Genomic DNA, 23,470 nt, shown 5'->3' with positions numbered 1-23,470 from the left:
CAGTCTATTTCATCTCTAAAATGATTTTTCCACCCTGTCATATATTAATTTTATGTTAATCGGCCAGTGGAATGTGCAGTTAGTCTAGAAATCTAGCAACAGAAGCCAGAATGCTGCTGATTGACATTTCAAGTAAATGGAAGTTAGAGATCAGGAAAGAAAACTCAGAAAGATGTAGCATGACTGAATAGCAATGGAAGGAAGGGGGAAAAAAACAATAGTGGAAGATAAACCTCCTCCTTTTTTTTACAACCCTGTAATCCTTTAATTTGGGGTACAGTTCAGGTGACCGGATGGAGCTGAGCATTTACAAACAACATGAAAAATCAGGTACTTTAGATGCTACATTTAAGACCCTTTTTATCTTTTCAGGATCTGGATCATACCAGTTTGTATCTTCATTGGAAAAGACCCAGATGTTGGGAAAGATTGAAGGCCAAAGCACATGGGGAAGGCAGAGGATGAAATGATTAGATAGCATAATTGATGCAATGAATATGAATTTGGGCTGGCATGTTAATAGTCCATGGGGGCATAAAGAGACATGAATTAGCAACTGAATGACAAAGTTTGTACCTGGCCTCAGGGATTAATAAATAATAAATACTGGTAGAATCTTTTAAATAACTATTTGATATGACTGTGAGTGTGGAAAGCCACAAACTATCTTGATTTTTTTAAACCTTTCTCTTCCATTCAGATGTGCCAATTGTCTTTGAAAACCTTACTTTGTTTTTAAGTTCAAATGAAAGTTCACTGCAATATGTAAAATGAATTGGACATTCATTTGTCCGGGCTAGTATAAGGACCCCTGCTTTGGGCTAGAAGACATCCAAGGTCCCTTGCAGCCCTATGACTCTATATTTTGGTCTGTTGGTTGAAACAGATCTATTTTCAAACTGTATGAGCAGAATTTTTCCTTGCTTTTGTCACAGACAAATTCTTATTGCCGTTACAAGTTTAGTGGTGGCTCTTTCAGAATTTCATTGATTTCTGTTGGAATTTAGTCTTATGGGGATCAACTTCTATTTGTCTTCCTGTGCAGAAGTAAGGCAAGCTTTAGGACTAGCTATTGTGAATAATCAGACACTCCAGTGATGTGAATCCCTTTGGGCTTATGTACCATGCTGTGTATCCGATTTGTTGAAAATTTCTTGTTTGTAGCCTCAGCAATAGCTACAAGAGTTGAGCCTTCAAACATTAAAGGATATCAAACAGAGGAAAACCCTTAGGGGAAGATTCTCCATTCTGCTGTCTCTTTCTTAGCACCGACTTGACAGGCCACTAGGTCTTAAGTATTAAGAGACATAAGTTTGACCTGTGGTTGAAAACCATCAAGACAATTTCAACTAATTAGCTGTAGTTGGTGTCACTAATCCTGAGACAAAAATCTGTTCTGTTTGCAAAGTACAATCCAATTCTGGTTGCTAGTTCCTACCTTTCCTCCTATGAGAAATACATTCTGCCTTGGAGGTATGCAAACTTAATGTCCTCCAGATATTTTGGACAAATTCACATCTGGTTAATGAGCCAACATGATAATGGACAAGGGATCATAGGAGTTGCAGTCCAAAACAAGGGCAGAGTGTGATGCCATAGTGAGAACCCTAACTTGTTTCTGTTTTAATAAGAGGGTTGAAAGCTGATTCTAGCCTGTTAAAATGGGAAGAATCTAGAGATTCTGTTTTGAATGTTCTGCTAAATAAACCAAAGAATCAGCATCGGTACATTAGTTAATCACTTTAGTGATAGGAGAAGATAAGAGGGAATTGCCAACATAGCATTAATTCATGCTGCACAACAATTCTCAACAATTGTTCATTTTTATGTAGTCTAAACATGATCACTGTACTGTTCTTATGCTTATTTCTTTGTTAACTTGCTAGTCTTTTCTTTTGAAGGGAATAAAGAAGGGTGTCTATTTTGCCTCCACTGCATTTAAGTTTGTATCTCAGACATTTTAATCTGATCTATCTAGCAGATTGTTCCAGGCACAGTATGACTCTGTTCACACCAGAGTTACATAAATGATAAAATTGTACATGTCTTGTACAAGTAGAGAACTCTAGAATCCCTTTGCATCAGGTTGCTTCTAGGCAAAAAAATGCCAGGAGATTTTTGGATTTTAATAGCTGTGGTGTAGACTGGTCACACCCATCTAATGCATGAGATAATCTAAGCTAGATTCAATGGTGTCCACAGGAAGAGAAAATGTTCATTCATTCATTCATTCATTCATTCATTCATTCATTCATTCATTCATTCATTCATTCATCTATTAAATTTCTATGCTGCCCATCTCCACTAATACAGTGCAACTAAAACAGTGTGATGGATATCCTGCTCCTTCGTATCACAGTCATGTTGGAGGCACCAAGGTGCTTCTGAGCTGAAAAAATTAGCTGGTGACATCAGTACTCAGCAGGAGCTGGAGCAAAGGATGGGAGCTCACCCCACCCCACAATAGCACTCAGGTCTTGAACAGGAGCTTGCTGCTTGTCAAGCCTGCATCCCAAACACATAAGCCACTGTGCTCCTCTCCTACTCCTTTATACATTGATATACTGTATGTCAGTGTACTGTATATACACAAGGAGTGAAGCTTTGTTGCAAGGGCCATCCTAACTTTCTTGATGCTCATTCTGCTACTGCTAGATAGACTGAAGAGTCTTGATTGAGATGGAGGCCAAAGGGTGGGTTTTTAATTATATTTTAACATCAATTTCATTTTCTTCACCGAGACACCTAAATTGCGGCAGTCTAAAAAAGCTATTATTAAATTAATGTCACTATGAAATGCTTTTAAAGTTGACCAGCACAAAGAAATAATCATTGTAATGTAATTAATCTAATGCATAAATGATGGGGGAAATGTCTACAGTTCAGAATTACTAATACAAAGCTATAAAGTAATTATTACACCAAGAACTGCATAAGAACTCCAGAAGAACTGTATAACAACTAAAAATGTAGATTGTAATTAAAACTACCGTATATCTACAACCATTCATTTAGTAATCAAAGTTACAACAACACAAGTAACTTACAACCAGTTCTTGCACTTAACAATTTTCATAGCATTGCCATGATCATATGTTCAAAATTTGGGCACTTGGCAAACAGGATACATTTAGGATAGCTGCAGCATCATCCCAGGGTCATGGAATCACCTTTTATGACCTTCCCAGCCAGCAAAGTCAAGAAACTCAAGATACGTCAGTAACAACCCCAGTGATTCACTTAAGAACCATGGCAAAAGAAGTTGTAAAATCAGGTGCAACTCACTTAATAACTGTGTTGCTTAGCAATGGAAATTTTGGTTTCAAGTCTGGTTTTAAGTCAAGGACCACAATAAGTATAATTATTTATTACTATTTTTTATTATTGATCATCGCACAGCCAGCCAGATGTTCAGACTGGATTTGGCATTTTTGTCTACCTATTGAGTCCTTACCAAGGACCTGGGATAGGCAGATGTGGATGATTGAGTTGATGGTATTACTGATATTGTTGCAGGATGGAAGCTGTTCCTAGTAAGGCCCCCTTTTGCAATTGACTGATGGCAAATTTGTCAATGCCAATGGTGTCCAAGTGGTGCTCCAGTTGTTTTGGGATTACACCCAAGGTGCCTATTATTATTAGTACTACCCTTGCTTGCCTTTGCCACAGTTGTTCTATTTCTATTTGTAGATCTTTGTATTTTGTTATCTTCTCCAGTTCTTTCTCTTCTCTTCTGCTGTCTCCAGGCATTGCCACATCCACTATCCAGACTTTTTTGTCTTTCTTATCGACAATTGTTAAGTTCGGGGTGTTATGTGGCAGGGGCTTCTCTGTTTGAATTCTAAAGTGGTTGTTGTTGTTGTTACTACTACTACTACTACTACTACTACTTATTAGCCGGCCATCTTACCAAGGGTAAGTATACTGTAGTTTTAAAAAGTCTGAATGAAGGATTATTCATTTTTTAAATAAAATGTTTTTGTTTTATTTTATCAGGCTTTGAGGGCAAGTCTGTTACGATTGTTTCTCTGGATGAGCAACAATTTTTACTAAGCTTTTCACAATCTGTGATTCCCAGTCTAGATAATTGTTTTTGTGATATGTGTTCATTTTGATCATTTGCAATGGTCATTTGATCATTTGCAAATTTTTATTTTTGATTATTGCACATTGTGTTAACACCAATTTACAGATGTGGATAGTTACAATATATACCCCTTGGAGTCAGTTGACTGGAGTAGCCTATAACCTAAACAAACAAACAAACGAACAAACAAACAAGCACATGCTAGCAAAAAAGAAAGACACTTATAAAGGTACAACAGTCAGAATAAATAGACTACATAGCTGCAGACAATGAGCAACTGATATGAATTTATCAGAATATTAGCCAGTACCTAACAGTTTCTTTCAAATGCATTTCACATATACAAAAGAAAACTTTATGTGTTTTCAAGGGATTACAAGTAAAAACTAATTTTTAAAAATGTTAAACCAGCCTTCACAAGGCGCTTCAGAGTGGAAAGGGTTATGCAGACATCATCATTGTCTTAAGGGTACACCCAGTTGGGGGATTCTTTCATGTCCCTGGCAGGAGCTGGAGCAAAGGACAGCAGCTCAACCCTGCTTCATGGCAGCACTCAGGTCTCGAATGCGGGCTTGCTAGCCTCCACCCCAGTGTCCTAACCACGTGAGCCACCATGCTCTTCAACCGGAAGAGGTCAGATTAATTCACATGTCTCTATAAAGCAAGCGCTGAAGAAGTGCACATATGATAGATTTTCCTCCAAGTAAGAGGATTTTCTATGATTTCTCTTTAGTACAACTGAATGTCTTTTCATGTATTTCATGATCGCTCATGTTAACTGCTGGGGATACAGCTAGATCTTGGCTGATCTCAGAAGGCTAAGGAGAATCTAACCTGGTTTCAACTTCGAAGAGCGACTACCAGAAAATCCCAGGCTAAAGACTGGACAGCTCATTAAAAAAAAAAAATCCAGAAGAAAGTAAGCATATACCACATTTGTACTGTGATCATGAAAACTACCTAAATATCTTCCTCCACTTCTAGGGCAAGAAATGAAGAACTGAAGATGGTTCTGTGAAAAATTGACTGACAAGAAGATCAGCTTTTTGTCATTCCTCTATGGACAAGAAGAGGACTTCAGAACATCCACATCTTTGCTCAAACTGGGTTTGGCATCTTTGAAAGGGCATTAGGTTCAAATACTTCATTTTCTGGTCACTTTTGGAAACTGCTTATTAGTGCATTTTGCCTGTTAGGAATCTTTGGACTGATATAGTTTACAGCACCATCTGAGATTCCTTCAATCAGTGAAAGAAGATTTAAGTACAGGTTTAAGGGTTTTAAAACTTAATTTTTTTAAAAAATGGTGTTTGGGGAGGGAATAAACAGCAACAAGGTTATTAGAACTTTGATTTTGGAAAATTACAAATGGACTAAGGGTCCAGATGGATTTGAAATAATTTTGGAATTAATTATAATAATCCTTCCTATGCAAAATGTCTTGAATTCTTAAAAAGAAAAAAAAAGAAGATAGGATGAGATTTTGAAGGCTGGATGCTAGAAGGAACCAGAAGGAAATAAAAATTAGAATTAAAGGAGAAGAACACTTAAATTTCACTTACTAATGAAGCAAATATTTTAACACTGGACATACTGAAGAATATTTTTTGAAGAATGGACCCAGAAATTAATTTTAAGAGTGTTTGCCTATGTAGATAGACTGTGTTTAAAAAAAATGTTATGGAAGAGGAATAAATATTACTTGGCAAGATTGAGACTGACATGATGACAGGCTACAAGAATGATATGGAAAAGGAATTCTACAACATACACAAACAAAAGAAACTGACTGATGTATTAATTGAAAGGGATATACACATACCAAACCAAGAGAGTAACCTGGGTAATTTTCCTATATGGATTTTACAAAAGAAGCTTGTTAAATTTAAAATAATTTTATGAGAAGGGGCAAAGAAAAAAAACAGAAAGCAAGTGCTAGGACATTATTTGAAGGGATTAAAGATTAAGATTTTTAAAAGTAAAGGGAAGGAGTGTCAAGCTGGTTTATTTGATCAATATTAAAATAAATACGTTGTCGCTAGTGGACTTTAATGGACTTTTGTGGATCGAGACTAAGCCTTTAAAGATAGTTTTATGATTAAGAGATGAAATATGGGAAGAAGAGATCATTTGCTGTAATTTAAGAGAAGGTGATGTTACTAAAATTGTTTTTATACTGATTGTCTTGAAGGACAGTCATTTCTTTATATATTTGTTTAAATTTTCTTTATTACATTTTTATTTTTTCTGTCCTGTTTTTTTTCTGTCTTTTTTTTTCTTTTGATATCTTATTTTGTCCTTTTCAAAGTTTATATTAGGTTTTATGTTTGCAATGGTAACTTTAATAAAATTGCTATTAAGAAAAAAGAAAACTACCTAAACATTCTTCTCAAAGCACCAGAAGTTGAACCTAATTAAAAGAAGTTTTTATCTCTGTTAGCTAGGACTGCCCAAGGGACAATGTAACTCAGGAAGAATAAAAATAATAATAATAAAAAAATGCATGAGTAAGTTTGTAGAACTCATATGTACTCAGATGTAGTCATGAACTTGTTTTACACAGGTTTAATGTTTGCAAAAATATATATATTCTTGGGTATTCTAATGTCCAAGAACAGGTTTAAAAGTTATGCAATAAAAGAGCAGAGAAGGTGAGCATTTAGAAATCTTTCTCTCAACATTTGATCTTCATTCCCTGGCAAAGTTTCCTTTCCAACCATAGAATAAAACATTTTCTCTGCATGGTGCCAAGAGAAAGTGTCAGAGAAAGTATGTAATGAGGACTAGATAATGAAACACCTCCTGACACTATTTTGACAGATAAAAAAAGTTTGCAGGTTTGATTGCCATCGTATTCAGACCTGGGCACCAATGGGGTAAATTTGTTCTGAAATATAGTGTGGGACTCATTAGCATTTAAAATTGGTGATAAAGCAAAGGTGTGTTCTGAATAACTACTTACACTGCAGTCATAGAATATAAAATGCTGATTGTGTTTAGGAATCTGTCTCCATATCAACTAGCTCCTCATTTGATCAGCTGTTCTACGCTTTCCTGAACAATTCAGCAGCTTTACTAAAGGCATTATGGATGACAACAAAATTAACAAGAAGCAGGCAAGTTAAGTAATTACAGAGACTCTTAAGTTTGCCATTTTCTGGATTAGACTCTAATATTGGGAAAAAGCTCATAACCCAGGCTCTCTGCTGCTTTGATGCTAATTAATTAGGTCAGGGGTGTCAAACTCAATTTCATTGAGGGCCGCATCAGCATTGCGGTTGCCCTCAGGGGGCCGGGTGGGTGTGGCCTACCGGGTGGGTGTGACTTGCTGGGTGGGTGTGGCTAGAGTGTGTATGGCCTACTGGGTGGGCGTGGCCAGCTCTACATCTTTCGCATCAAGGGTGCCTATAGGGGCCTGGGCAGGAGTGGGACAGATCTGAGGGTCTCTGGCAGGAGGAGGGTCTCTGGGCCAGGGCCAAGGCAGTGGGGGCCATTCCCTCACTGTTTACAGCATGGCTTTGCGGGCCGCATGAAACCACTTCGCGGGCCGGATCTGGCCCCCGGGCCTTGTGTTTGACATGTCTGAATTAGGTTATTCAATCCTTTGGATTTGATTCAGAAGAGATGGCTTGTATCTTGCACCTCTCTGGGACTCATTAAAGCAGCTGTGTCTGTTTTCCAAGATTGCATGAGTTCAACAGAAGCAACAGCTGTACAATGCTAGAAGGTGACATGGATATCTATGACAGTTGTTGGATTCACATGATCCCAGGTTCTGAAATGTCTGTTCCAATGCATAAAAAAAAATCCAAAATACTGGAGTGCTATAACTACGAGGACTAAGGCATTGCCTCTGAACTACAAACCATTATAAGAATGACAGAAATCCAAACACTGTGAGGGAGAAAATGAAAAGGAAGGTTTCCAAACTTCTGTTTAATCTTTTCTATACCAAATAGTTCTTGGTTTCCTCCCAATCCAGTCCCAGAGAATGGAATTCATGGGTTTCAGAGAAGCAAGGTTGTATTAGGTTTTATCTGTAGGCCAGTTTATATCATTCCTGTCTTATATTTCTTAAGGCTGGACCTATTTGGTCCTAAATATCCTCTGAAAAGGAATTTGCACAGAAGAGAAAGGAAACAGGGAATCTCTTCCTAGGACACTGGCCAGTTTGTCAACCATCTCCACAAAGTAAGTAAGTAAGTAAGTAAGTAAGTAAGTAAGTAAGTAAGTAAGTAAGTAAGTCAGTAAGTATAATCACAGGTCATAACATAGGAATGTCATAACACAGAATAAAATAACAGTAATATAGTAACATTATAAAATAGAGTAATGGAATAAATATTACATATTAAAAGGTTACAAAAGAATAAAGCCAAAGCTACAGCTAAGAACTTAAGTATTTCTCATTAAGTTTAAATGAGAGCAAAGGAAAAAATAACAACTTGGTGACTGACAATGGAAATACATCTCCATGGTATTAACACATGAGTATCAGTGATGACCATTGTCTGCTACCCAGCTTCAGAACAGGCAGGATGCAACATGTGATGACTGCTAAGAATGGACTGCTGTCTGTTGGAAGCCCTCTGGGCTGCAGAAATCCTAAATTTTGCCTGATCATCTGACCCTGGTGGTGCCTCTGACAAATGTATCATGAACCCCTTAAGCTGGGAAGAATTCTGTGCCTGTCTAAATTCTAGAGATGAGTTTGTATGCCTTCAAGTCAGTGTTGACTCCTGATGACTGCCTCAAGTAGTTCCTGCAGTTTTCTTGGCAAATTTCAGAAGTGGGTTGCCAATGCTCACTTCCTAGGCATGAGAGGCACCAAGGTGGCTTCATGCCTAAAGAGGGACTAGAATTCACAGTCTCCTGGTTTCTAGCCTGATGCCTTAATTACTACCCGAAAATGGTTCTTGTGTTCTGGTCATAGTACAACTTTTATTGACCTATAAAGCCAGAGTATACAGTTTTAGAAATAAGTTATCTAGGGGGACTTTCATTGTCTCCCCACGCTGTGTGTCTGGCGTTTCCAGTTAATCCAAAAATCAATTCTTCCATAGGAATGCTTTTGTTGTGAATTTCTTGAAAACAGGCAGGAGCTGCTTGTAATCCCACTGTAGTGTTATGATGTTGTGGTTCTAGTTGAAGCTGTTTTATATCAAGCAACCAGAAAGAAAACAATCACCTACCCAGATGTTCAATGGAATAGTATCGCTGTTTGCTGTCCACCCGGACTGTCTCAGCATAGGGGCTGCCTACCCCATAGCCAATGATGTAGCCACGTACAATGATGTTTGGATTCAATGGTGGTGTCCAGCTCATTACAATGCTGGTTGACAAAGGCCTGACGTGAAGAGAGCTTGGCTGGTCAGGCACCTGTGATTCTGGAAGTCAAAAGAAGGGATTGTTACCATTGAGATAAAGGCATTTGAATAACAGAAAGATTTCAATATTAGGTAAAAATACTTCTTTTGGGTTTTTTTGTGGGGGTGGGGTGGGGCGGACTTAACATGCAAACCATTTCAGTACTGTATTTAGTTTCTGAATAATCCTACCTAGCTGCATATTTTTCCCCAATTACTGTATAATACCTCACAGGACAAAACATAGCATGTGCTAAATGGAATATTTCTCATATTACCATTTATTCCTCCTAAATGGAGTGAAACTACCATTATTCTCTAGGGGAAAAAAAGAGGGAGATGACAATATTGAGGGGTTAAGAAGAAATCAATAAATGTAAGAGAGAAAAAAGGGAAAGGGAAAGGATCGACAACACATTTTTAACAGTACATAACTACTATATAATCAAATATAAACACAACCATTCCTGTCAGCTGAGCATAAGCATAACATTTTCTTTATGCTTCCATGTTTATTCAGTTCAACCTCCCCATTTTTAGGGTTCACTCATGGCAGTTTTTAAACAATCTGAGTATGCATTTATAAAGCATTTGAATGAATTTTATGACATGAAAGCAGATATTCCTGATGGCCATTGTCCATAAGAGTGGCTGCTTTAAAATCTTGCAAAATTAAAATGAATTCTTTCCTTGCTCATGTCTTTACAACAGAAAGAGATAAGTTGTTAAGCTTCACTGAACAGGTAGAATCGGGGAAGACAAATAGATATGAAGATAAACATGCATGACCCACAATAATGTTGTTATTATTATTATTATTATTATTATTATTATTATTATTATTATTATTATTATTATTATTATTATTATTATTATTTGTATACCGCCCTTCTCCCGAAGGACTCAGGGTGGTGAACAGGGCAATACATATTAAAAAACAAGATACAAAAATTAAAAACGATTAAACAAATGCCCATGAATAAGTTAAAACACATTAAAACATAGATTAAAATAGATTAATAAAACCCAACCCCGTCCCATCAGGCCAGGCCAGCTTGTTTGAAAAGGTAGGTTTTGAGATCGCGCCGGAAGGAGCTTTTGGGTTTGTGTGGAACAGCCCACTGCACATATTCTGGAGAAAAAGAAATGATGATGGGTTCCAGTATGAGCCCCAAAACCTGAAAGAATAAACTTTTGATTCTGGTGACCGACTCAGATTGGATCCTGTAACAATTTTTATTTATTTATTTATTTTAATTCCATTTATATCCCGCCCTTCTCCGAAGACTCAGGGCGGCTTACAAGCTTAGCAGTAGCCTTCATTCTATGTATATGCCTGCTTATTAGGGCTTTCGCCCCCCCCCCAAGCGGCATTATTACAAAGTCAGCTTATTGCCCCCAACAATCTGGGTCCTCATTTTACCTACCTCGGAAGGATGGAAGGCTGAGTCAACCTTGAGCCTGGTGGGATGCGAACCTGCACTAATTGCAGGCAGCTGGTGTTACTTAAGGAGGCATTAGCCCACTGCTCCACCAAGGCTCTTAATGGATATGATGGATATGATATAAGGAATTAGCTACATGAGAGGTAGTGCTGGCTAGCAGCCTGGCTATTTTTTTTTTAAAAGGGTTGGAATGAGTCATGGAAATTATGGGTTCCTTGTGTAGTTGATTTTGTATGAGAGTAGACTGAGGCACTAGGTAGGCCAGGGGTCTGACCAATCAAGAACCTACTGCTTAGGTTCTTATATCTGCAGGGTATGATAAACAAGCAGTAGTACATCTAAGAGACATGTAGAACCTCAGTTGTATTATCATAGATGCTATCTTGACTTGTGGACACCTCTGAGCCCAGTTATATCAAAGTCATGAAGAAGTTAAATGCAAAAGAACATGTCAGCTTGGATGTTTTCTTGCAGATGTTTCATTACCCAACTTGGGTAAGATCTTCAATGATAGAAGAGAGTGGGATTTGCTCTCTGTTTATACACAACAGCTTACCCTGTGCAACTATTCCCTTTTATTGGTGAAATATCAATGCAAAATGTTTAAGCAAACTCAGACAAAAAGGCCTATGAAAGATTCCCATCATAAACACTGAAATTAAAAAAGCATTTTTTTTAAAAAAAATGATGAGACTAACATTTGTCAGTGTTGCTGACCTTGATTACTTCCTCTGTGCCTTTAACACATTTTATGGGATTTGTGATTAATTTTAGCAAAGTTTCCAATAAAAAGTTCGACCCACTCTTGAAGTTTGATTAGAACTGAAGAAGATTAGTATTAAGATACACCTGTGTTAGCAAAATCTTAAAAAAGCACCATTTTCAGGTGAATTTATTTTTGAGCTATGCTTGGCTAAAAAAAGGCTTAGATAATTAGAAATATATTGAAATGTATCACATACGTATTAAAAGACAGGATGTCCTGAGAACACAAGGCTTATGTAATTTTTTTTTACAATTGCATAAAAATATTTGAAATTGTTTGCTATATATTTCTGTAATAATTATTAAATGCCATTTTAAATCAGCTTGATAAAAGTTACTGTATTCACTTGGGTATTAAGGCAAGACTCTTATAAATGTAACTATTTTTATAAATGTAAGAAGTAGCAATAACAAAGAAGGAAAGGAAAGGCTGATGAAAGAGAAAGTTAGGTGTTGAAAGTTGTTAACTATCACATAGTTCATTAATAATTATAATTGAAGACTTGATGAAGAGCTAGAAAAATGGTTCTAAAAATAGATCTTAAACATCAAATTGATTTCAATATGTGATATGCTAACAATATAAAAATAATAAAATTCCATGTCCAGGCTATCCAAATTCTATACTGAGAAAAATTGATTTTGAAACCTGCTTATACAGTATTATGCAAAGCATTCAAATTCATCCTTATGCCTAATTTATTTTGTAAATGTTTGCACAATTTTCTGGTCTTCAGAAGGACAACACAAAAAAAACCCCGTATCTTCAGCCCTGGAAACTCTTCTGACTTCTTAGAATTCATAGGCATTGTTAATCCATTTGTACACAACCTATAACTGGCATTAGGAACAGGATCTATAAAGCTGAAGACAGAATTTGCAAAAAAGCTTTTTGGATTAAAATTTGGTGGAATATGCAAAAGATATTTAAGAAAAGGATAAAGTTTTCCCTGCAATTGTTTTTATTGGGTATTATTACAGATACTACTGTAATAGACACTAAATTGATGTTGAATTTAATTACGGCGGCAAGACTTTTAGTTGCGCAATACTGGAAGAAGGAGGAATTGCCGACTATAGAAGAGTGGACTTTGAAAGTTTCCAATTTGGCGGAAATGGCAAAGATTTCGGCATATTTGAAAGATCAATCGCAACAGAGATATATTGTGGAATGGAGAAGATGGATTGAATATATTCAGAATAAATATGGGACTAAAAAGTTTCATTTAGCATTTGAATAAGTAGTGGATTTTTATGATGTATGATTAGTCATTTGTTACTTTATTAATATTATGACTATGGAGAGTTAAAGTCTGATAGAACTTAATATGTTATTTTTGTTATTAGCATATTTTAGTTTATGTTTGTATTATTATACCCTGTATTCAGCTCTGGGAAGTCGGGGAGGGGAGGGGAGGGTTGGGGAGAGGGGAGGGGGAGGAGGGAGTTTTCTGTATTTAAAAATGTATTATATAACTTTTCAATAAAAAAAAGAATTTGCAAAGAGGTATTTTTTTCATGGAATCATCTTCTAAGCCAGTGTTTCTCAACCTTGGCAACTTTAAGATGTGTGGACTTATTTCCCAGAATTCTGGGAGTTGAAGTCCACATATCTTAAAGTGTTGAGGCTGAGAAACGCTATTCTAAGCATTCTCTATATTCCCAGTTTGGAGTAGTCAGTTAGAAGGCAGGAAGAAAATTAGTGACATGACTGTTAGGATATATTTGGTTAAAGGAAAAGCAAGGAAGCAATCATAAAGAGTGGAAATAGAAGGGGAAAAATGTCCAAGGAGAACACAGTATTTTAGCAAAGGAAAAGTCAGGGACATGTTTCAGGAAGGGTTCAGGGATGAGATGAGATGAAATGAAATCAACTTCAAGGGAGGACGAATTTGCTGGATCATCATGAATGAAGGTGAATCTACCTGTCCCAGGATAATCTTGCAGGATCCAATCTGGGTCGGTCACCGGGACCAAAGGTTTTGTCTGGACTCGTGTTGGAGTCCATCCTCAAGGAACAGACAGAAATTCCCTGAGGATGGGCTCCAGTATGAGTCCAAATGTTTGGAAGATGAAACTTCTGGTCCCGATGACTGACTCAAATTGGATCCTTGCTGGATCATGTTTATGAAATAGGAGGAAATTCCATGTCTACATAGTAGAATTCCTGATTTGTTTTTACCCAAGTATAACTCTCCTTAGGTTTTTAAGGAAATGTTTGCAGATAGCCCTAGAATTAAAAAAAATTAACACAAAGAAGTATTTTTTTCTCCTTGACAAATGATATATACTTACGGGGGTAGGTTTCTTTCTTTCTTTTTTGAGTAAAGGAAGAACTGATGAAATACACTAGGATTTTCCTCCCTCAAAATAAAATAGATAAAGGTAAAGGTTCCCCCGCGCATGCGTGCTAGTCATTTCCGACTCTAGGGGCCGGTGCTCATCTCCGTTTCAAAGCCAAAGAGCCAGCGCTTGTCCAAGGATGTCTCCGTGGTCATGTGGCCGGCATGACTAGATGCCAAAGGCGCACGGAACGCTGTTACCTTCCCACCGTAGTGGTCCCTATTTTTCTACTTGCATTTTTACGTGCTTTCGAACTGCTAGGTTGGCAGAAGCTGGGACGAGTAACAGGTGCTCACTCTGTTACGCGGCACTTGGGATTTGACCCGCCAAACTGCTGACCTTCTGATCGACAAGCTCAGCATCCTAACCCACTGAGCCACCGTGTCCCTTCAAAATACAATAGGGTGCCACAAAAAATCCACCCCCATGGAACAAGAAGTCTTATTTTTCATCTTCTCTTCCACAAAGTGAGTACAGCAGAAAAAAATACCATAAAGGTAATTATTTTTTCACTGTAAAAATGTGTTTAAACTATGTGATAATATGTGGTATCAAGGGGCATCTATGGCTAATTTCACAAAAGATAAGCAGGGTCTGATGTGGTTAATATAGGAAATTTCAAAAGGTCAGACAAAAAAACTTTTTTTAAGGAAACAAAACATGGAGTTTTCTTTCAAAATGAATATTTAAAACCTTTCCAGCTGTTGGAAAGACTGTTTTGGCTTTCCAGGGAATCTTAGATAGCCTGCATTGTTTAGATTTCTAATTGCTTTAGCAAAATGTACTATCCATAGGGATTTAAGCGAATTCTTTAAGATACTATTTGTTTCCATATTTAGTGCAAATGCCAAGAAGGAAGCAGTGACAAAACTGTTACAGCAAAAATGAGAAAAAGGCCCTGCCATAAATAATCTCTTCCTTAGCAATCTTTTCCTTCCTGTGCTAGAATTTACCAGATTAGCTTCTTTACAGGCATGATCCTTAAAAAAATCATCTCAAACATGGATAGCAAAAAGCTAGTTCCAGATTTAATAGCAGGTCTCTGGCTGATCTGCAGTAGACTGTTAAATTACAAAGTTGTGCAAAAGTGCGTGCCAATCATGAAAGCACACAAAACAAGTCTCCTTAGATTCGAACTCTTTCTCCTGAAATGAATAAATATTGGGGTTATCAGTCATGGATTTTTGATCCATTCAGTTGAGAAATCCATTCTGAGCACTCAGGAAGATTTGAGGCTCTCAGCACTTTAGCTGATCACACCAATTTTAATATTTCAACTGAGTAAACCCGCTCTATAGTTCTCTGACAAATCAAATGCCCTGTCCTGTGAAGGAAAGATTTGCCCATCTCATACTTCCAGCTGTGTTAGGATACAGGCTCTCAGAATTCCTACTGAATTCCTAATTCCTGTAGAGATAAAGCTGGAGGTCAGAAAGACTGGGGGATTTTAGGGGTTAAAATGCCAAACACATAGAGAGAATCAAGCTGGTGATGGATACGCTAGAGCTTAAGAAGAAAAGACAGGATTAAGAATGAATGTGGATGGAATAAATGTCAACTGAATGCAAAAGTGAGAGACCAGTACAAAAGAAGAATTTCGAGATACTTTGGTCATATAAAGCAAAGGAATAAGGCTTAACGTTCAGAAGAAGAACAAAATGAGAAAAATTGTAGTCAGACGGACTACAGGAGATCCTCAAAATGGAAAGAAGTGAGATATTTGAAGAATAAAAGGCAAGGTATTAAATGATATGGCAGGGGTGTCAAACTCAATTTCATTGAGGGCCGCATCAGCATTGCGGTTGCCCTCAAGGGGCCAGGTGGGTGTGGCCTGGGTGGGCGTGGCCTACTGGGTGAGTGTGGCTAAAGTGCATATGGCTTACTGGGTGGGCGTGGCCAGCACTACATCGTTCGCATCAAGGGTGCCTATGGGGGCCTGGGCAGGAGTGGGACAGATCTGAGGGTCTCTGGCAGAAGGAGGGTCTCTGGGCCAGGGCCAAGGCAGTGGGGGCCGTTCCCTCACTGTTTCCAGGATGGCTTCGCGGGCCACATGAAACCACTTCGCGGGCCGGATCTGGCCCCCGGGCCTTGTGTTTGACATGTCTGTGATATGGAGACATAGCTGAAGCAAGAATGGTTTGGAAGGACAGATATAGAAAGGTAACTGGAGTGAAGCAAGAAAAAGAACTATCACTAAATCTAATTTGCATCAACATGGTGTTGATTCAGATTAGATTTAGTGATAGCTCTTTTTTATTCCTTTTACCTTTCCTGTGTTTTGCATACTGATGTTTACCCTCAAAGTGAGAGCATTAAGGGCAGGTCTGTATGTCAGGATGATATAACTTCCTCTTTGATACAGGAATCTGATTTAAAACATTCCAGAGGGATGAATCTATCTGATCTGATCCAGTAAAGGGGTGCATGATATCTCTCTACTCAAGTTCCAATGTATTCAAAAACATTACTATTTTTTTTTCTGCATTCAGCTGAAATCTACAGTACTTGACTGTAATTAAAACCATTATTCTGAGTCCTGCATTTTGGGAAAACAGAGGAAGTCTTGGCCTTCTTTGTGAAAAAAAAAACAACTCTTTAGATACTTGAAGTGTATTGCCATACTTCTTCTGCCTGTTCCTTTTTTCCCCAATGTTAAATATTTCCAACTTCTTCTCCTAGGACTTTGTTTCTAGTCCCATGACCACTTCATTACCCTTCTTGGCACTTGTCCCAGTTTCTTCGAGGACCTTTTTTTAAACTGAGATGCTCATAATTGGGAAACTAATCATATGGCTTTTCAAGCCTTAGCAACAGCAGTAACACAGCTCTGTTTCATTTGGGAATCAATCAGAGTGGATTTCTATGTCCCTGCAAGGTTGAATCTTTCAACCAAAGGCTAAAAGGTAACTTTTTAGGGTTGTATCAAATGTTTGGGGAGAAACAATGGGCGATGTCTCCTGAAGTCATGAGCTTCTGGAAAGCTTTTTCTTTTCTTTCAGACATAAGAGATGTTGGTTTCCTCCGGTTAATCCATACTTACATTCTAATGAAGCCCTAGACTTGTGACTTGCGGCTGAAGTATTTCAGAATCTGGAAGGCTTTGCCTTCAGGCTTTAAGAATTCCAATAGACTGGGCTGATCAGATAGATTTTAGACCTGCCACAGAGTAAAGCAGCTCTTTAGCTATCTCCTGCGGTACCCACAGCATGGAAAATATTGAAGTTGAAGGCTACCGTGAAAACTATCCATGCTCTGAGCATCCGTCCAATTGTTACAGTTTGGCAAAAGACAAGGTAGCAACAGCTGGTGCAGAAGTTAAAATTAGATAGATGCTTAGAAACACTTTGTGAAAATAATGGAAGAGAACAGAACTGTCTTTTTTTCTCATTTCTGCTTCACTTGCCCATACACAGAGAGAAATTTAGCAGCATGCAATCAATGAAAGCACTTCTGCTCAAGAAAATATTCAGGCATCAACTCCAGTGACTTGGACATCGGCTCATCCTAACCTCCACAGCAGTTTACCCAAAAGGCGAGACAACTATCTGAGCACAAAACAAGCATAACAGCTGTGAAAATAAGTACAATTACCATCAAGATCACTCTCTGGAGTTTCTGCAGTATACCACTCTGAAGAAGGTCCCGTTCCATTGGCTGTCATAGCTGCAACCTGGAAACTATATTGGCTTCCTTTGTCAAGACCTATTTGCAATGCAAATCAAACAGAAAATGTTCAGTTAATGCTGCTGGCATCCTACAAGTCACATTAATGCAATCATTTCTAGCATAGCAGTACGTCTCCAAACCTAGTTCTCCTCTCCCCGTGTCAATATGTCTATGTGTGTATGCATCAGCAGGATGAAGTTTTCTTCACTGAAAGTTATAAACCATGATCTGTCCTACTGGCCCAGTATAGGCAGATTGGTAGATTTTTTTTTTAAAAAAATTGTTTTTACTTTGCAATCTAACACTTAAAGAGAGTGACTAGCCCAAGCTGACTTATATGCATAAGGGAGGGCAAAAACAGGGTTTCCCAGCTGCAGTCTCTTCTCTTCTCTTCTCTTCTCTTCTCTTCTCTTCTCTTCTCTTCTCTTCTCTTCTCTTCTCTTCTCTTCTCTTCTCTTCTCTTCTCTTCTCTTCTCTTCTCTTCTCTTCTCCTCTTCCTGCCCTCTGGGAAATGGAGAATTATTCAGTCTCCTATTTAATGGGACAACTTTTCAGATACAGATAACATATGACTGTAATGGAGTCTGTCCATTATAAGTTCTGACAGTTGTAAAGCAGGTCAGGTCATCCAGTTGACCAACCTGACTTTACAAAAAATTTTGGCAACATTCGTTATTTGACTGTTGTACTCCTAAAGCAACTATGGCAACTGCCACAATCATAAGGTGAACGCCCTGGTCATTAAGCAAATCAACTTTTTGCTATGGGCCGGTTTTGCCAAAAACCAGAAGTAAACATCCTTTTTTTTTTAGCAAAAACCTAAATGCAGGCCAATTGCTAAGCACCCAAAATGCAATCACATGACCACAGGAGTGGGGAAGCTAGCTGGTGGAACTGCAGAACTGAGTCATAAGTATTCCTGGGAAAGTCCATCATAACTTCAAATGGTCAATAAGCAACTGGTCATAAGTTGAGGACTACCAAGATTGCTATGGTATCTTTAGTCAGCCTTGTCTTCTGTGGGCTAATTCACATCCAGATCTCCTTTAATATTTCTCACAGAGGACGGTATCTTGAACCCTCGCCACCTTGCTCCCCCTCCTCTGAGCTCAGTCCAATTTATTCCTTTCTGTGGAAGAACAGAAAGCCTGAACAGGTGATACGTACCTGTGCTCCTTTCTCCATATCCCTTCTTGGCCCTCTCCCACTGCCAGGACAACACAGCTGCTAATCAAACAGCAATGTTGGGCAAGAAATAAAGAGGGAAGGCAAAATAGTTGCCTGAGAACTCTGCCAGCACTGTTATCATGAGGAAAATGTTCAGTAAACTGAGTTATACTGCACAACCTTTCCCACTCATATGTTCTAATTTATAGCACCTCTGTAAAAGTATAACCATTTTTTTCTCTAAAGCAGATACTATAGTAGCTACAACAAGCTATCCCAAAGGTGCTTTTTCAAAAGGCAACTGAACTTTGTTTTGTTTGAAGACGTTTCGCTTTTCATCCAAGAAGCTTCTTCAATTCTGATTGAAGAACTGAAAAGCTTCTTGGATGAGAAGTGAAATGTCTTCAAGGAAAAACAAAGGAGCCTTGGTGGAGCAGTGGGCTAATGCCTCCTTAAGTAACACCAGCTGACTGCAATTAGTGCAGGTTCGTATCCCACCAGGCTCAAGGTTGACTCAGCCTTCCATCCTTCCGAGGTAGGTAAAATGAGGACCCAGATTGTTGGGGGCAATTAAGCTGACTTTGTAATAATGCCGCTTGGGGTGTGTGTGAAAGCCCTAATAAGCAGGCATATACATAGAATGAAGGCTACTGCTAAGCTTGTAAGCCGCCCTGAGTCTTTGGAGAAGGGCGGGATATAAATGGAATTAAAATAAAAAAATAAAATAAATAAAGTCCAGTTTGCCTTTTGAAAAAGCACCTTTGGGACAACCATGACCTGGATGACTGAGAATCTGAATAGACATACAACAAGCTAAGCTCCCATCTCGAATTTTAATAATGCATTCAATCCAGTTTGAATCCTGAAGCAGCTATTTTGTTCTGACAATTGTTACATTCCAACACAGAAGTGCCTTGAAGTTATTTTGTACCAGATTTCTCTTCCCTTTGACAGCATTACATGTTTATCATTTCGTGCATCTTATACTAACCATGAAGCATAACAATAAGCAGGCACATTTAATTGCAGAGATCCCCTGGGGAAGGATTTTGAAACTTGAAAGAGCCATATCCACCTTGAAATTCTAGCTGATGCTCAATCCAACTATAAAATCAACAATAGTGATTTAAAGTCATTGTTGCAATTCTGAATTACTTGGGTATTGCAGCTGTCCTCATTAGTGGGCAAAAACACCTGCCTTTAGGAGCAGACGAATTTAAGGAAACCAAGTCTTGCTGCTTGAATATTTAAATAATCTCTTTAAAAGCTGCAAGATTCCCAGTTCCTTTGGAAAATACTGTAATATGGAAGCAAAACTGTGACACTGAGGTTTGTATTTATTTATATTCCATTCAGCTTGCAGTATTTAACAGCCTTTCTTGAAACTGATTAACATTATCTACTCTATCTATCTATCTATCTATCTATCTATCTATCTATCTATCTATCTATCTATCTATCATCTATCTATCTATCAGAGAGAGAAAGAGACCGGCCCAAGTCACCCAGCCTAGTTTCCATGGCTATGGTGGAACTAGAACTCACAGCCTCCTGGTGATTGACCCAAAGCCACCCAGCTGACTTTCATGCCTAAGGCAGGACACTCAGAGTCTCATGGTTTCTAGCCTGGTGCATTAACCACTAGAGTAAAGTAGTCTATCAACAGTTAGTTCCATATCTTTATATACTTACTGAAAGGGATTCAGCATGCAGTTGAATTTACTTGGGCTAGCTGAGACATGAAAACAAGTTGATATTTCTGACAAGAAATGGATGTGTTTTGACTGAACAGCTCTGAAAGTATATCTTGGCTTAAAAGTTCCCACCAAGGATGCAGGTCTTAAAGAACACTTCTGAGCAAGTGCAAAAAGGTAAGCATGAAACTGCAGGTGGAATCAAATACCTATGGAGAGTCCGTCTGCATTCACCTATCAAAACAAATGGCCATTTTTTTTTGGCTTAGAAATAATGACCACAACATCTTGTTTCTGGGTGACAGGCTTTGTTTTTCCTTTGGAGTTGTCATTTGTAGAACCTAATTTAAAATAAAACCTGCAAGACAGCATGGGGAATTGTATTGCAAACTCATTAAGGCATGGAATATTGGGAGGCACAAATAGATGATAAAACAATTAAATAGGAAACAAAGTAATAATGCATGAAGGCTGTTGTTGTACCGTCCAATAAATGTCAGCAGAACGCAAGGCAACCAACATTCGCTTGAAGTAAAGTCTCATTTTATTCCCCTAGTATTTCATTCCTCCTCTGTTTTATAAGGCTAATGTCATGTAAACACTTACCCGTAAACAGATACCAGAGGTTATTTGGCTCCAATGTTTCTACCTCACCCCTGCGAGCTGTCTTTCTGTGCCGTATTTTATAGCCGGTGATAAATCCATTTTGCATGCTGGACGGTGGGGGTAGCCAACTCACTTTGATGCTCTGTAAAGCAAACACATTAAACTGGATGTTGCTGTGTTAATTTTCTGATTCCCTAAGACTCAAGCATGGCAGCCTACTCAAAAGGCTTGCTAATGCATGTCCCATTGATTTGAAGGGGTAAATCTAGAAATAATTCCTTCTATGTTAGACCTGCTAATAAGGGTGTACAAATTGCTTTTCTCGATTAGGTAAAGGTTGAGCTATCCTTCCCAAATGATCACTAGATGGCAGCAAGCAATTAGAGGTTTTTTTGCTCTCTGCTGCCATCTAGAGGATACCCATCTTAGACTGGATAACAATTTGTTTCTTGCAGTGGCCAATCAGAAATCTCTACAGGGCTTAAAAGCAGGGGAGAAAAAGAAATTATCTTCTCCTGTCATTGTTCAATTGCAATGTTATTTGAAGATATGCTGCTCTCAACCTGGAGGTCGCATTGAATCTTAAAAGACCAATAACCCTTGGAGACATATCCTTTATGAATTGAGTTAGAGATAGTCCTCAACATATAACTCTTCATTTAGCAATCGTTTGAAGTTACATTGGCACTGAAAAAAAGTGACTAACAACTGGACCTCACACATATGATCATAGCAGCATCCCCATGGTCACATGATCAAAATTTGGGCACTTGGTAACCAGCATGCATTTATGACTGCATGATTCACTTAACATCTGCAGTGATTCACTTAATAACCATGGCAAACAAGGTCATAAAATCCGATGTGACTCAACAACCGCCTTGCTTAGCAATGGTAATTCCCGATTGTGATTGTAAGTTGAAAACTACCGGTGGTGGCTATCAACATGTCCTGTGATCATGAATTGTACAGGGAGCAGTACGAATCCATAAAATATTCCTTCGTGCATACTGGCAATCTTATTTCAACATGCCAAGCGATCATCTTTATGCAGAAAACTATTCAATTTCAGAAGACACCATAATGGCATTTAACCATTCTCTCTTACTGCCCTTTATGTTGGAATGATTGCACACCAAACCCGACAGCTTTCCAGAAAATATGTTTTACCAGGTCATTTATAAATATAGCAGCTACACTGAGGTAATATGTAAAGTTTTGTTTTTGGGTGTTTTTGTTGTTGTTGTTCAGCAAATAATAATAATAATAATAATAATAATAATAATAATAATAATAATAATAATAATAATAACAACAACAACAACAACAACAACAACAACAACAACAACAACAATAAAGTTGGAAGGTCATCTAGTCCAACCCCCTGCTAAGGCAGGAAACCCTATACCATTTCAGACAAATGGCTGTCCAGTCTTTTCTTAAAAACTTCCAGTGTTGGAGCATTCACCACTTCTGGAGGCAGGTTGTTCCACTGGTTAATTGTTCTAACTGTCAGGAAGTTTCTCCTTAGTTCTAGGTTGCTTCTCTCCTTGATTAGTTTCCATCCATTGCTTCTTGTCCTGCTTTCAGGTGCTTTGGAGAATAGCTTGACTCCCTCTTCTTTGTGGTGGCCCCTGAGATATTGGAACACTGCTATCATGTCACCCCTCACCCTTCTCTTCATTAATCTACACATACCCAATTCCAGCAGCCGTTCCCTATATGTTTTAGCCTCCAGTCCCCCAATCATCTTTGTTGCTCTTCTCTGTACTCTTTCTATAGTCTCGACATCTTTTTTACATCATGGTGACCAAAACTGGATGCAGTATTCCAGGTGTGGTCTTACCAAGGCATTGTAAATTTGTATTAGTACTTCACGCGATCTTGATTCTATTCCTCTGTTAATGCAGCCTAGCTCTGTGTTGGCTTTTTTGGCAGCTGCAGCACACTGCTGGCTCATATTTAAGTGATTGTCCACTAGGACTCCGAGATCTCTCTCACAGTTACTACTATCGAGCAAGGTACCACCTATACTATACCTGTACATTTGGTTTTTCCTGCCTAAATGCAGAACCTTACTTTTTTCAAAATTGAATTTCATTTTGTTAGATAGTGCCCAGTGTTCGAGTCTGTCCAGAGCCTCCTGTCTCTTAAGCCTATTTTCTGGAGTATTGGCTATTCCTGCCAGCTTGGTGCCATCTGCAAATTTGATGAGTTTCCCATCTATCCCCTCATCCAAATCATTGATGAAGATGTTGAAGATATATTCATTTATTCCAATGATATATCAGCAGGACAGGAAGAAAGCTCTCTTCTTTGTTCCTTTCTGCT

The 23,470-nt window shown here is 38.3% G+C and overlaps 1 protein-coding gene across 1 annotated transcript in view; it reads right to left on the bottom strand.

The window, feature by feature from the left end:
• Positions 1 to 23,470, bottom strand: part of DCC (DCC netrin 1 receptor) — a gene marked incomplete at its 5' end in the record, with an annotated part of 1,185,616 nt that overhangs the window by 173,875 nt on the left and 988,271 nt on the right. The window contains 3 exons of the mRNA XM_081315662.1: positions 9,280 to 9,474; positions 17,598 to 17,708; positions 21,140 to 21,281. Of these exons, the coding sequence (XP_081171788.1) occupies positions 9,280 to 9,474; positions 17,598 to 17,708; positions 21,140 to 21,281 (448 nt within the window). The remainder of the gene's footprint in view (positions 1 to 9,279; positions 9,475 to 17,597; positions 17,709 to 21,139; positions 21,282 to 23,470) is intronic.

The sequence above is a fragment of the Vipera berus genome (genome assembly GCF_964194415.1).
Source record: "Vipera berus genome assembly, chromosome: 2".
Classification (NCBI taxonomy): Eukaryota; Metazoa; Chordata; class Lepidosauria; order Squamata; family Viperidae; genus Vipera; species Vipera berus.
The sequence above is the reverse complement of the archived record's forward strand: the minus strand, read 5'-3'. Positions and strand labels throughout refer to the sequence as shown.